Below are 15,150 nucleotides of genomic sequence, written 5' to 3' on the forward strand. Positions count from 1 at the left end.
ACAGCAGGAGAACTGTATATTTTTGTGTACAGGGGCATCTATTACTTTCTACCACCCTGTTAAGTCTTTTAGAAACAAGAACTTTCCATCTGCTTCATTGTCATTGAGGAAAAAGAAATTTCAGAGTGGTGGTCTTCGTCTGCAGAAGGCACTTGGCAGTCTTGACCTCTTTGGGGTTGGGGTAGTTGGTCAGTGTGGGTCCCAGAAACATGTGTTCTGTTGATTTACCAGTTCAGTTCAGTCGCTCAGTCGTGTCCGACTCTTTGCGACCCCATGAATTGCAGCACGCCAGGCCTCCTTGTCCATCACCAACTCCCGGAGTCCACCCAAACCCATGTCCATTGAGTCAGTGATGCCATCCAACCATCTCATCCTCTGTCGTCCCCTTCTCCTCTTGCCCCCAATCCTTCCCAGCATTAGGGTCTTTTCCAATGAGTCAACCCTTCGCATGAGGTGGCCAAAGTACTGGAGTTTCAGCTTCAACATCAGACCTTCCAATGAACACCCAGGATTGATCTCTTTTAGGATGGATTGATTGGATCTCCTTGCAGTCCAAGGGACTCTCAAGAGTCTTCTCCAACACCACAGTTCAAAAGCATCAATTCTTCGGCGCTCAGCTTTCTTCACCGTCCAACTCTCACATCCATACATAACCACTGGAAAAACCATAGCCTTGACTAGATGTACTTTTGTTGGCAAAGTAATGTCTCTGCTTTTAAATATGCTATCTAGGTTGGCCATAACCTTCCTTCCAAGGAGTAAGCGTCTTTTAATTTCATGGCTGCAGTCACCATCAGCAGTGATTCTGGAGCCCAAAAAAATAAAGTCTGACACTGTTTCCACTGTTTCCCCATCTATTTCCCATGAAGTGATGGGACCAGATGCCATGATCTTAGTTTTCTGAACGTTGAGCTTTAAGCCAACTTTTTCACTCTCCTCTTTCACCTTCATCAAGAGGCTCTTTAGTTCTTCTTCACTTTCTGCCATAAGGGTGGTGTCATCCGCATATCTGAGGTTATTGATATTTCTCCCGGCAATCTTGATTACAGCTTGTGTTTCTTCCAGCCCAGCGTTTCTCATGATGTACTGTGCATATAAGTTAAATAAGCAGGGTGACAATATACAGCCTTGACGTACTCCTTTTCCTATTTGGAACCAGTCTGTTGTTCCATGTCCAGTTCTAACTGTTGCTTCCTGACCTGCATACAGGTTTCTCAAGAGACAGGTCAGATGGTCTGGTATTCCCATCTTTTTCAGAATTTTCCACGGTTGATTTACCAAGCAAGCTACAATTTATGACTCCAAGGAGCTGGGGAAAGTGGCTTCCTACATTTACATCTGATGTCTGAGAGAGGAGGCTTTCTCCTTCTGATACTGTGAATGCTTCCCTAAGTGGAAATGAAATGCTTTCCAAGTATTGATCTGCCTTCTGCTGGCCCATTGCTAGCAGGAAGAGAGTGAGGCCTTTAAATATTTGCATGTGTACCCTACTAGGATGTTTTCAGTAGGCTTCATGAATAGGTGAAAGCACTCATGTTAGCAGTGATTATTCCCTGCTCAACTGTCAGGCCGGTTTTCCAGTCAGGAATGTAGTTTTTACCCTTATGCAATCTTAAAAATCTTAAATATTATCAGATTTATTTATATAGAAAAATATTTTAGAAGATTTATTATATAGAAAATGCCAATAAATTGAATAGGACTACAAAAGAAAAGTGATGCTTTTTATTTATTTAAAGAGTGATTTGTCTTGATAGCAACACAATGAGATGAGTGCTGAAAAGCTTTTTCCTGCTGTGATTGCCTTCTATAACTAATTTAGAATGTGTCACATCAAAATGAATATCATCATTGTAAATGGTCTTGGATGGTCTGCATGTTTTTCTGTAGTCTCGCTGTTGGACCCTGTCTTCGCATCACTTGACCATTTGTGGTTGATTTCCATCCACGTGTTTAGGTGATGATATTTGAACTGGCTTACCATGTACAGTCATTTCTCTGCGAGCACAACAAGCCCCCTCCTAAGTCTTTTCATGAAGAGATGCTGGAAAGGCGAGCTCAAGAGGAGCAGCGGAGGCAGTTAGAGGCCAAGCGGAAAGAGGAAGAGGAGGTAAGACCCATGTCACCATGGTGGCCAGCCAGAGGACTGAGAGCCCCTATAGGTTTTTAATCTCTGTCTCTGCCTACATATTTATCCATAGTTACTAAGTTTTGCTCAGCATTTGATCCAAGAACCATGAATTCATGTGAAAGGAGGCCCTAGGAGTAACCAAGAAATAAATACAGTGAGTGATTCCCTCCCAACAAGTATCAGTGCTGCCCCTAGAACCCTTAGTCCTGGTCTTGAAATGAAAGAAAAAGTCAGTTTAAGCAAACTTCTTTGTGTGCTTGTAAAGCTGTGCAGGATTTCAGAGGCTATTACCTTCTTCCCTCTGTGGGACAAGTATCTCATGCCCAAACGAGTAGCCAAAGCCAGAGACTGAACATGTTTTTTTTTTGTTCACTCACCATTTGTATTTTTTCTTTAGTCTTAGTCTGCATAAGGATGTACACTCCTGTGTTGTTTTAAAAATCCTTTAATCAAACATAATACATGTATCTAAATTTCCTTCTTGATTTTTGTTCTTTTTCTTCTATTTAGTCTTTTAATAAGCTTACTTATCTAGAACTTATTTTGGTATAGGTTGTTAAAATGAAGGTCTGAGCACTTCCCCCCCCAGACATTTTCCTAACACATTTATTAAATAATCATGCATTCTTAGCTGATTTGTAATACTTCCTTTAAAGGGTATTTTACCTACTTACTTGTACTAAGTTCTATTTGTGAATTATCTCTTTTGTTCAATTCATCTGTTTTTTTCTCAGGTCTATACCACAATCTTTGAATTATTGTATCTTTGTTACATTTGACTATCTGAGGAGTCAGGACCCCTGTCCCTTCATCTTTCATTGTTCTTTTTTTTCTCTCAGCTATCCTCACACATTTATTCTTACAGAGAAATTATAGGATTGGTTTCTCAAGATCAAAACAAAACCTCTGGAAAATTGAGTAAAATCGTACTTATATATCCATTTGGGCAGAATTTACATCATGACAATGTTCAGACTTCCTATCCAGGAATAGTTTTTCCATATATTTTTATCTCTCAGTGAGGCTTTTTAGTTTTCTCCCCTTAGATGTTACAGTTACTTCTAGGATTTCCTTATTCCTACTTTTTGTAGGTTCTTATTCCTTGCTCTTTTTTTCCTACTTCATTTTGTTCATCCTTTGCTTATGTTAGCATTTTCTTTGTGAGTTCCATTCATTTTGTTACTGTTTATCTCCTATTTAATTGCATAGCCTAGTTATCATTTAAACTTTAAAGTTCCTTACCTCTTAGGCAGATACATTTTAATTAGAAGATAAAGATATTTAAGTAACAGTCTTGTTTCAATGTACTGCTGTAACTACGTGTAAGTTTTGGGTATGTTTTTACATTTTATATTATTGCTGTAACTGTTTTTAGTTAGTCTCTCAATGGTTTTGATATTTATAGCCTGGAATTTTAGGAGGCTCATAAAAATGCTACTTTATGTAAATTCAGGATCATTTGAGTAATAGGTACATGGGTCACATGAATAGATCAAAATGCCACCTTTAATAATGAGAAAGCTGGTTGGGGAGTGCTGCTGAAGGTCTGTGACTTATGGGTGCGGTGCCGACTCAGTCCACCTCTACCTGGGCAAAGAGTAGGTGCAAGAGCATGTTCTCTGCAGACAGTCAGATACCAAAAAGGAGGGGCTCAGTCAAGAGTGGGGAGAAGTGAGAGGCCAGTAGTGTTGCCACAGTGAAAGTCCCTCCACTCTGGGAATCTCTGGTGGTCCAGTAGTTAGGACTCTGAGCTTCCGCAACAAGTCCCTCCACATAAAAGTGGGGAGGAAGTGTTCCTCCCCACACAGTCTTAACACCCGTTTAAGTGGGAAGTCTACTGCATAAGAACTCTGATAAAACTGATGAAACTATAGTATGTACTAAGGTTCTACATACTCTTAGGACTGAAATTCAAAAGATTTTTTGTGATTTCAGAATTTGTGTGTTGTATGGGTTTCAGAGATCAGCATTTGATGGCAGTATGATTTATTTCAGCAACGTGAAATCCTTCATGAGATTCAGAAAAGGAAAGAAGAGATAAAAGAGGAGAAAAAAAGGAAAGAAATGGCTAAGCAGGTACTCTAGAATTTCTGCCATAGTCAAATAGTTTACATTTTGCTAAATATATAATCTTTTTCTTTCCATTGATGGTAGTTGAATTACTGTATCTTCATAATGTTGGAATATCTCAGAACTCAGGCCCTCTGTCCTTCATTCTTCATTATTCCTTTTTCCCTCCTTTGTTGCTACCAGTAGTAAAGTTTAAAATGAGGCACTTGAAAGTCTCCCAGATATCATTCATTGTATATTTTACATTCTCCAGATAGTTACCAAACTTTGAGTTGTATATTATCTGTAGAAGACTTAGGCTTATGTAACTTAAAATAGTTTATCAACAGAGTTGAAGGAGAGGGGAGATTGAAGCTTTGATAATCAACCCAGACTGGAATTCTTAATACTTGGAAAACAAAACTATTTGTTCATACTGAAGAGTGAATGGAAACCAGATGGATCTGCCTGAGATTTCATTCAGTGGTGGAAAACAGATTTAAAAAGCAGTGGTGGAAAAAGGATATAGTCCTTTGTCCTGTATTTTTCCTGAGTCCAGCTCAATCAGAAAACCAGTTACACATGTGTGGAGAAATCCAGAGAGAATTTTGCTCATTCTCCTTTAAAGAAATGGCATTTTACCTAAGGGAAATAGTGAGGTGCAGTGGGAGGAGGCACTGATGTACGAGTAAACAGAACCTGGCCGAAAGCTTTGGCTTTTTTTCTGCCTTGGCTCAGTGACCTTGACAGGTGACACTTGGCGCTTATTTTCTTCACCTCTTATTGTGACACAGTTAATGCTTTCCTGTCTGTCTTATTTGTAACCATTCCTACAGAAAAATGTACTGCCCTTTGTGAATGTACAAAGCTGTATACAAATTTAAGGTGATACCACGACTGTTCGCCTGTCTTACATCTAATCTGCCTTCCTGACAGCCACTCTGCTCTCTGCTTTTTCTTTTTTAAACAGAGTTCAAAATAGTTTAATATTGGATTCAAGATAGATAATAAAACAATACTAGTTCTATCAATAGAAGAGATAATCTAAACATAGACCCCCCACCCCATATATTTATATATAACTGGCTTTTAGAGCAAGGTACAAAGATAATTCTGGAGAAAGGATAGCCCTTTCTGCAAATGGTACTAGAATATTTTTTTTCTTTTCCATTATGGTTTATTACAGGATTGAGTATGCTCTGTTTGAATGCCTCCTTCTGTTCATCTCTTGCTCTTCTCCCTAACTTTTCATGCATATTCCACAATTCTAAGTATTTATAAAATTCACATTCTCTTAAAACTGTAACCTTGACCTTCAGTTCTTGAAACAGTACATATTTGGACACTAAATTTTTAGAAGTTGAGTTCAACTTTATTACACTTGAAAATCTTCAGCTTAAATGAAATTTGCACACTCTACATATTTGTGATTATTTACCATGATTGTCTTCCATTATGACTTAGGTCTAAAGTAGGTTTTACTTTTCTTTTTTTAAGGAACGTTTAGAAATAGCTAATTTGTCAAACCAAGATCATACCTCTAGAAAAGACCCAGGAGGACACAGAACAGCTGCCATTCTACATAGAGGCTCTCCTGACTTTGTAGGAAATGGTAAACATCGGACCAACTCCTCTGGAAGGTCTAGGTAAGTCCCTGAGGTTTCCAGTCCCTTAAAACAACTTGTAGTGGCATTTGGTTGAATTGTCACATGACAGTTTTAATAACTTTTTCAAAGCCTGTGTATCTTAATATATTAGTAATATAAAATTTTTCATTTCCTTTAATACTTTCCAAGTATCTTTCACGAAGCCAGTTTTATTTCCCTTTATATGACAGTTATTAACCTTGATGATCTAACTATTCAATATTAGTTGGTCAGTCATGTCCAACCCTTTGTGACCCCATGAACTGTAGCCCACCAGGCTTCTTTGTCCATGGAATACTGCAGGCAAGAATACTAGAGTGGGTTGCCATTTCCTTCTCCAGGGGATCTTCCCAACCCAGGGATTGAACCTGGGTCTCCAGCATTGCAGGCAGATTTTTTACCATTTGAGCCATCAGGGAAGCCACATTATTCCGTAAGTGATTTAAAAACTTTTCTTCCATCAGAATTATCATCCAGTCAGATTCACACTGGTTTCAGTCTGTAACACCTTAGGTCTCACCACAGATGTGGGGAGAGCGCCACAGTGGGCACAGGTGTAAGAGATCTTATATGTGAGGACGGGAGCCCCAGCTTGCTGCCAGGGCTCCCCTGCCCTTGCTACTGAGGACACCGGGCTTTCCTGTCGCAGCAGGTGGGCTCCTGGGTTGTTCCCTGTCACTAAAGGTCACGTGAAAGATACTGTCTCTTCCTCCACATCCTTTTCCACTAAAGAATTAGACCCCTGTGAAGTAAGTACCCTACATAAAAGCCTTCAAGTTTCGAACTTTGAAAGATGCAGACGTGCACTCCCATCAGTGTCAGGTGTGAGCGAAATTGCAGCTTGCCCTCCCTCTCCTAGTGCTGACGACCCTTCAGCTCTCCCATCTCCCATCTCTGCTCCTTCCTCCAGTCAGTAACTCTTCTTGACTGTTCACTTAGTGCCAGCCCCTGTATGCCAGCTGCTGTACTCTACTTCTTGCTCTTCAAGGTACTGTACTATAAGATTAAAAATGTTTTTTTTATTTTTTGTATTTGTTTTTTATATATTACTTGTGTGAAAAGGTATTATAAACCTATTATAGTACAGCACTATATAGCCAGTTTTGTTAGTTGGATACTGAGGCTAATTTTGTAGGGCTTATGAACAGATTGGACTTATGAACACTCTATCAGAATGGAACTTGTTTGTATGAAGGGGACTTTCTATGTTTGCTGTGACTCTCACTGTAGACCGGAAAGGAATTTTAGTACAGAATTCCTTTCTGTGATTAGGTGTGTGATTAAATAGCACAGGTATTATCATTCAGCTTCTATATGCATTTAAACTATCTCTTGTGATAATCTAAGCACCACTTAAAACCAACATTTTAGGTACCAAACTAAAAGCTTATATAATCTTTTGGGTTACAGTTTGTTTATAAGGAGGAGTCATTTCAGTTCTTTCCCTAATTATCTACTTTGAAAAAAAAAAAGCTCAGAAATCATTTTGATATTAACATTCAACCACCTACTGTTAAGGTGAACTAAATGTTTTCTTAAATGCAGTTTCTGGTAATGATTTCTTTTTAAGATTATAACTCCTTATACCAGTTTGGATTATTTTTGCAACTAGGCTTCCATTAGGCAACATAGTTTATAGCTGTCAGAGTATTCCACTAGGAAATATCTAACAAATTCCTACTGTGTTAGAAATGGTGGAAATAAATCAATGCCATGAATAAGGCTGTATAAAAAGCAATTTTTTTAGTTTAATTTTTTCCATTTTTGTGGCTAACTGTAAACAGTGGGTCCAAGATTAGACTTGCTTTTGAGATCAGTAATTATTAGCAAGTTTATTCAAGGAAGGGTGGGAAATTCTCTGTTTCCTTGACACAGGTAGAACAGATTTTTATGTAGCGCTTATAAAGGGACATTAGTATGTCTTGGATAGAATGACATTTCCACGAGCATCCAAGAAGTCATTTTCATGTATTGTTCGCCAAGATTGTTGTACAAACCTGTATGGAACTCTGGCACTATGTCGCCTACAGACTAGAAAAGAATGAATCTTTCTTATAGTTTACATGCTTCTTTGGTTAAGAAATAAAAAGTCCTTGATATACTGAAGTATCTCATACATACTCTTTATTCTTTTTCTTCCTTGCTGTTCACTAGTCTTTAAGTTGGAAAGCCAAAGGAAATGAGCAGAGTGTTCCGTTTTATTCTTTCAACTAGAATATATGTTCAGTAGAGTTAGTAGACATGACCTTGTCGTGAACATTGTCAGCAGTCAGTATTCAAATTGGCTGTGACTAAAAGCAATACAATCTAGAACGAGATACTTGATGAGGACTTACTTGCTAAAGGCCAGACACTGTTCTGAGTCCTAGGGATTCAGTAAATAAGATCAAGATGGACTCTGGTTTCACAGAGCTTGTATTGTAGTTGGAAGAGACTGTCCACAAGCAAACCAGAAGTTGTCAGATAATGACTAGTGCTCTGCAGAGAATTTAATTGGCTGTCTTGAAGAAAGACTGAATTGTTACTTTAAATTGGGTGTTTGGAGGAAAGAGTCCAAGGACTGGATCCCGAGTGACTAAAGGACAGTGGCTTTAAACTGAGGGGCACATATACTGGATCTGGAAGAAGGGAAGGAGCCAGCTGCTCAGCTGAAAAGAACAGCCTGTGTAGAAGACCTCAGGCTGGTCTAGGCTGGTCCTGCCCAGAGCTGATCAAACAGGGCAGAGTGGCTAGAATGACCAGTTGTGGAGACAGTGGTTCAAGGGGGCAGCAGGGGCAGATCACAAGTGAGGTCTTTGTTGGTTGAATCAGGAGTTCAGGTGTACTGAGAAGCCGTTTGAGGTTTTAAAAGGGAATACGGTATCATCTGATCCATGCCGAGTGAAGTTCTTCCTGGCTGCTAGTGGAGAATGGAGAGCGGGGGCGAACAGGAGAGGAACAGCTCATGCATCTCGTGTCATACCACTCTCCCTCTCCCTCACCCTCTGCACGGTGGTCACGCTCATCATCCAGTCCTTCACGCACACCAAGCTCCTTCCATCTCATGGCCTCTGCCAGTTACTCTACCTGCGATGCTCTACTTCAGTTTACTTTGCGTGGCCGACTCCTCATCACTCAGTTCTCCCCTCACATGTGATCTCCGATGCCTTCCCTGAGCACCCCACACCTTAGCTTCTTGTTCTCCAATTTCCTGCTTTATTAAATTTCCCCATAGCAGTTACTGCTAGCTAAACTTCATATTCATTTGTTTGCTTTTTAATTGTCTCCTCCTTTTGTGAAAGTATGGGGTTCTTACCTCAGTGTTTTCTGCAGGGCCTGGCACAGTGCCTGGCAGGGGCAGGGTAGGTGCTCAGTAAACATGTGATGAAGGGAGGGAGGGAGGCAGGAAGGATAATAGAAAGGGACAGACTGTCTTTTTGGCCCTGGTAGGGTCTGCAGTCTCTTTAACCAGGGCAGCTCAGCTTTTCGTTTTTGTGTTCAGTTCAGTTCAGTCGCTCAGTCATGTCTGACTCTTTGCGACCCCATGAATTGCAGCACGCCAGGCCTCTCTGTCCATCACCAACTCCCGGATTTTTTGTGTGTGTGTGTGGGATACATCAAAAACCAGTAAGGCTTTATGTAATGAAAGGTTTCCACTGTGTAAAACAAGAGAAAGAGAACAGAAAACCCCTGACCATTCTAGTGGAAAGAGCTTAAAGGCTTGATTCTCAAGTACCTGGCCCCTTGGCCCAGCTTTTCACGGATGCACTTTTGCCTTTGTTGAGCAACTTCACTTTCTATGTCCTTAATCATTCCCTGGACTTAAGAATTTGTGGACACACATGTAGTACAAGAGACTCAAATCATAATAGGTTTTCTCAGCAGTGTGGGAGGGTGACAGGGGAGGGAATTGAAAGTGGCAAGACCAGTTAATAATGGGGTATCTTGTGTGTCCAGGAGAATTTTGGTGATGACCTGAGCAAGGCAGGGAAATTGGAGAAGAGAGGCTCATACTTAGGAATCAGTCAGTTGCAGGAGATCTAGGAGCTCAGGGAGACGTACACATTTTGACTAGTGAGACAGAATGGATGACTATGCCACCAAACAAAAAAAGAGCCCAGGAGAAAAATCCAATTGAGAGTGAGTAGGGGCAGGTGGCAGTTTCATTGACTTTGCAGTGGCATGAAGAGTAAATGGAAGGGGCAGTCATGGAGACAGCAAATGTAGAAGTTTGAAAATGAAAAACAAGATGGGGCAAGAGATTGAGGGAGAGGAGAATGGACATGGGAGAGATTTATGGGCTGAAGATAAGGAGCCGATGGAGAGGCACAGATTGAACGTAAAGAAGAGAGGGACTAACTGATGGACCAGAAAAAAAGGGAAAGAGAGAAAGAAGGGTTAGGCCTTGAGTGTGGGGTTGGGCATTCTGTGGTGTGGAGCCCAGCTGGTGACTAGGAGTTTGCAGGGCTCTTAAGCCCCGATTTTGCAGCTTTCTCCAGATGTGCGTGTACACAGGATGTGGGGCCAACATGGACTCCATCACTGCCATAGAACTTCTGTGATGATGGAAATGCTCTCGATCAGTTCTGCCCGCTATGGTAGCCACTAGTCACTTGGGGCTGTTGAGTACCGACATACCTCAGAGATGTTGCAGGAGCAGACCACCACAATGAAATGAGGATCACTGTATAGTGAGGCACTTGAGTGTTTGGATTCCCATTGCATGTAAAAGTCATGCTTACAGTATGCTGGAGTCTGATAAGTGTGTGATAGCATTGTATCTTTTAAAAGAAAAAAAAAAAAAACCAGTTTACCTACCTTAATTAAAAAATAGTACTAAAAAAATGCTAAACATCTGAGCCTTCAGTGAGTTATAATAGTAACTGAGCACAGATCACCACAACAAATACATAATAATAATGAAAAAGTTTTAACTATTGCAAGAATTACAAAAGTGTGACACAGACACATGAAGTGAGCAAATGCTATTGGAAAAGTGGCACTGATAGACTTGCTTATTAACACAAGGTTAACACAAACCTTCAATTTGTTAAAAAAAGAAAAAAGCAGCCATGGTATCTGTGAAGTTCAGTAAAGTGGAGCACAATATAATGAGGAATCCCTGTACTTAAATGTGCTTACTCAAGTTGAAGAACTGAATTTTTAATTTAATTTAGTTGTGATTGAATTTAAGTAGCCACATGTGGCTACCATACAGGGCAGTGCCCATCTGGATCAGGGTTTGTAGAGTTCACGTGGGGAAGACTCCGTGGCGAGTGGGGGATTGGACAGCTTTCCCATTAGCACCTTCAGCTCAGTTCCCAGCAGAGGCTGCTATTGGACAGTGAATTGACTAGTAAGCAGGAGAAAATGGAGGGGCACAAATTTCCTGTGTTAATCTTAAAGAAAAAAATCATTGTCCAAATTTATTTTTAAGGCGAGAACGTCAGTATTCTATGTGTTGTAGCGAAGATTCTCCCGGCTCTTGTGAAATCCTGTATTTCTCTGTGGGTAGTCCTGATCAGCTCATGGTGCACAAAGGGAAATGTATTGGTGAGTAAACTAGCTAAACTTGTTTAAATTATTTTAATTACGCAAGTTAATCATGAAGAAACAGGGGAGAATAGACACTACGTCGTCTAGACCAGCGTGGTTGCAGGAAAACTCTGTAAGCTGACAAGCATTCTAGCTCCCGTTCCTGATGACCAAAAGGAGAAGTCAGCTCAGCTTTCCACTTCTGTAAGATGGAAATAAAACCCCAGGCTGTTGGAAATATTGTTAGCAGAGAGACAAAATTTATCATTATTAGAATTAGCCAAACTTTTCAAAACCAAATTGGTTGAAATATTATAAATCTGGAATTTTGCATCATGTATATCCGGTTACTGAAGAAATATGTATAACAAAATGAGTTCTAATGCCTGTGATCTTTGAGAGTTGTCTCATTTTCTTAATTTGCTGTCCACCTGCTTAGCATTTTCTTACTTGGCATCCTGTACCAAACCAGGAAATTCACTTTATTTTCTATGTGTGTTATTTAGCAGTTTAGCCATCTTATTTAGCAGATGGCTATTTGTAGTGAATCTTGTTCAAAAATTTATTTGAATTGTTTATATTAAAATCAAGTTTTCCATGTCTACTTCTTTTGCTCTAAATGTACATCATCTTTTATCAATCATTCAGATACAGCCGCTAATTGGTGTAGGGATCACTTGCTTATGCTGAATTTGACAATTAAGTTTCATTTCCAGTCCCATGAGTATTCTTACCAGAGCTGATAGGCAGCTAAATTACCTAAGTCAAGTTTGCTTTCTTTTAAAGGTATCTTTTTTCCCTTCCTCTTTGAGGAGATGTACACAGAAAGGGAAGTTGCCAGGGAGAGGGCGACAGGTAGAGGGAAAAGAAACCAAGCATCTGAAGAGTCCGTGATCTGAACACGTAACCTCAGCTGATGGAGGCGGCATGGACCGTGCAGGATTCTGCATATACACAGAGCCTGCCCTCTTCAGACACAGCCGCCATTTGGGAAGGTTTAAGACCTTGGTAGAGATGATTTGCTTTGGTCCTGAGGCTGTCCTTGACTCTAAGGCATTTCTGACTCATGAATTGGCAACATAAAACTCACCACTTTTGATGGTCTGGGGAAATCAGAAAGGCAAATCAGTCCAACTGTGTATTACCTTACCTTGGCCTCCTAGTCTCCTTGGTACTCATTAGACAGATTCACCTTTGTTAATACCCTCATTAGGAGACACATTTGCAATCTGAACTTTTTTTAATGTAAAAGCACCAAGTAAATTATTTATTTTGTTTTCTCACAATGGGTTTAATTTTTTAAATGGGTCCTAATTTTTTAAGAAATATTTTTGTGAAAGATCAACTAATTAACATTTGCTTTTCAATTTAAAACTGTTGGAACTAGAGGGAATCAAGAATTTCCCCAGATATTATTCCCTATATATTAATATTAAAGCACTGGAGAGGCTTCTATATAAGTGATCACACAGTGGAGTATCAGTCTGAGCTCTTATGCTAACATTTTCCTTCAGCCTTGTTTCAGTGTGTTCTTTTGTCCTTTTTATTATCCCCACAACACAGAAGTGACAAAAGGTGGGTGGCAATAATAGAATTATAATGCAAAATAAAAATGCAGCCAGCACTTATGAAATACCCACTTAGTCCCAGCTGGGGATACATATATTGCAAGACATTGTGCCATGTAACTCACAAATTTAATTAGGCTTTATATACATCACATCACATTCCATCCCGTTAATATTTACTATCCTGTGTCTCCAACATGTGCTGCATAGATCCTACATTCCACAGTTTGCTTACTTTGGTTGACAGATTTTCAAACACTAGGGGTTTTTATTTTTATTTTCCCTTAGCTAAGAATGTCCAGAATTATTTATAACTAGTATAACAGATCATTTCAATTAAAATTAAAAATCTCTTAAATTGTCAGCATATCTGTGAAGCAACACTGCTTCTCTCAGTGAGTTAGTTCAGCCTAATTTCTCTAGACTATTTTTGCGAAAACTACTTTGTCTTATGTATACAGGTTACTTTACTTTTCATTATGAAGATAATGGAGCATCATGGAAAACTATTATATAGTAAGAGAAAAAGAATAGATCAGTAGTTTTCATTTGGGGTGATTTTGTTCCCTAGGGGACATTAGTTGACATTTGGATATTTTGATTATTAACACTAGGGTGGGGGTGCTACTGTCATCTCATGGGTAGAGGGGAGGGCTAACATCTGCTAAACATCTTACAGTACACAAGACAACCCCCTTCAGCAAAGGATTTTCTGGTCCCAAATGTCAGTAGTGTCGAAGGTGAGAAATCCTGTTATATATGCTACAATTCGGTAAATTAGGGAAAAAAAGGGTAGAAGGTTCTATAAGACAAAGACAAATTGGTGATATTGTAGGTGATATTTTTCTCCACTTCCAATTTTTTGGCGATTTTATATTCCAGTCTTTAATAAAAATTTAGATTTTTGTAAAAAATTTTGGGACATTACAAAAATTTAGCTCTCCCAGGCATAGGTGGACACCATATAATAAATGTGTCTCTCTCAAGCACTTCAGATTTAAACTGTCATGACTTGTTCCTTCCCTCAAAGCCACTGGCCACTTTGTATTTACTGAGCATATTCAGATTTTGTGTTTAAAAGATCATTGATGTATTCAAGTTTCTGAGTTACTAAAACCTGTTTGCACTATGTACGCTAATCTTCACTGATGGAGCGTTCCTGGTTCCAAACTCCTTCTGTCAATGTTAGTTGGTATTTAGCTCTATATGAAGGTTACACTACCACACTAGCAGGCACAGTTGCAGAGGTGGTTATGAAAATAACATTATGAATACCAGCTAATGGAAGAAAACATTGATCTGTTACTAAGATCTCACTGTTGAATATTGTCCCTTTGTAAAATTTAATATTTTAAAGTTCAGAGTATATTGTTAAAACACCAAAAATTGGTTACAAAAGAGCATGTATTACATGAAATCACGTTTTTTCATAGTACATGGTATCCATTGTTGAACAAATGACTATTCCCTGTTTTTTTTTTTATGCCCACAGAAAATGTACCAGTGTTACTTAATTATATTTCCTTTCAATATGCAGGCAGTAATGAGCAGCTTGGAAAATTAGTTTACAATGCTTTGGAAACAGCTACTGGCAGCTTTGTCTTGTTGTATGAGTGGGTCCTTCAGTGGCACAAAAAAATGGGTCCATTCCTTACCAGTCAAGAAAAAGAGAAGATTGATAAGTGCAAAAAGCAGGTAGGCATCCAAGATGGCTCACTGAGCAAAATGACTAACCTGGAGTTTAAGGCAATGACAAAACAAAGTAACTCAGCATTTGACTGGCCAGCAAAGAAGACCCAGAATGCGATGAGATCTGTTCAACCAGAGTGGATGGTGGAGGATCATAAGTGTTCCCAGACCCTGCTGCCTCTTTCAGAACTTTCAGAGCGTGGTCCAAACTCTTGCAGCTGCTTCTCAACCTCCTTTCTTAGCTCTTATTATTCCATTAATAGCTCTCTCTCTCCAATAAGGACTAAAGAGTACTTCATAACTGTGCTGTTTGCAATCATTTGCATTTTCTTAGTCTCTTGAAATATTCACAACTGCATTTTAGGGGACTGGAGAATTGTATAATTCATTCATAATAATTCATAATATTTAGCTTAAGGAGAACATTTAATATTGCAGTGCTACATAATAAATAAAGAGGTTATAAAACAGTAGGTGAAGCATCGTGTTTGGAAAGGTATGTGTATTTATTACAAAAAGAAAAACTGAAAGTAAATACACTAAAGTCATAACA

The 15,150-nt window shown here is 39.3% G+C and overlaps 1 protein-coding gene across 7 annotated transcripts in view; it reads left to right on the forward strand.

Moving 5' to 3' along the window:
- The window catches only part of EIF2AK4 (eukaryotic translation initiation factor 2 alpha kinase 4), a 101,886-nt gene that overhangs the window by 22,706 nt on the left and 64,030 nt on the right, over positions 1-15,150 (forward strand). For 6 of the 7 annotated variants that reach the window (XR_014058795.1, XR_014058791.1, XR_014058793.1 and 3 more), the window contains exons 4-8: positions 1,958-2,110; positions 4,127-4,207; positions 5,678-5,826; positions 11,243-11,358; positions 14,446-14,603. Coding sequence is in view for 3 of the 7 variants with exons in the window: in XM_081507162.1 (XP_081363288.1) it covers positions 1,958-2,110; positions 4,127-4,207; positions 5,678-5,826; positions 11,243-11,358; positions 14,446-14,603 (657 nt within the window). In the remaining 4 variants the exon portion in view is untranslated. The remainder of the gene's footprint in view (positions 1-1,957; positions 2,111-4,126; positions 4,208-5,677; positions 5,827-11,242; positions 11,359-14,445; positions 14,604-15,150) is intronic. The other variant, XM_081507164.1, reaches the window with a different exon arrangement.

The sequence above is a fragment of the Giraffa tippelskirchi genome, chromosome 7 (assembly GCF_054371585.1).
Source record: "Giraffa tippelskirchi isolate mGirTip1 chromosome 7, T2T-mGirTip1v1.2.pri, whole genome shotgun sequence".
In the NCBI taxonomy this organism is placed as follows: Eukaryota; Metazoa; Chordata; class Mammalia; order Artiodactyla; family Giraffidae; genus Giraffa; species Giraffa tippelskirchi.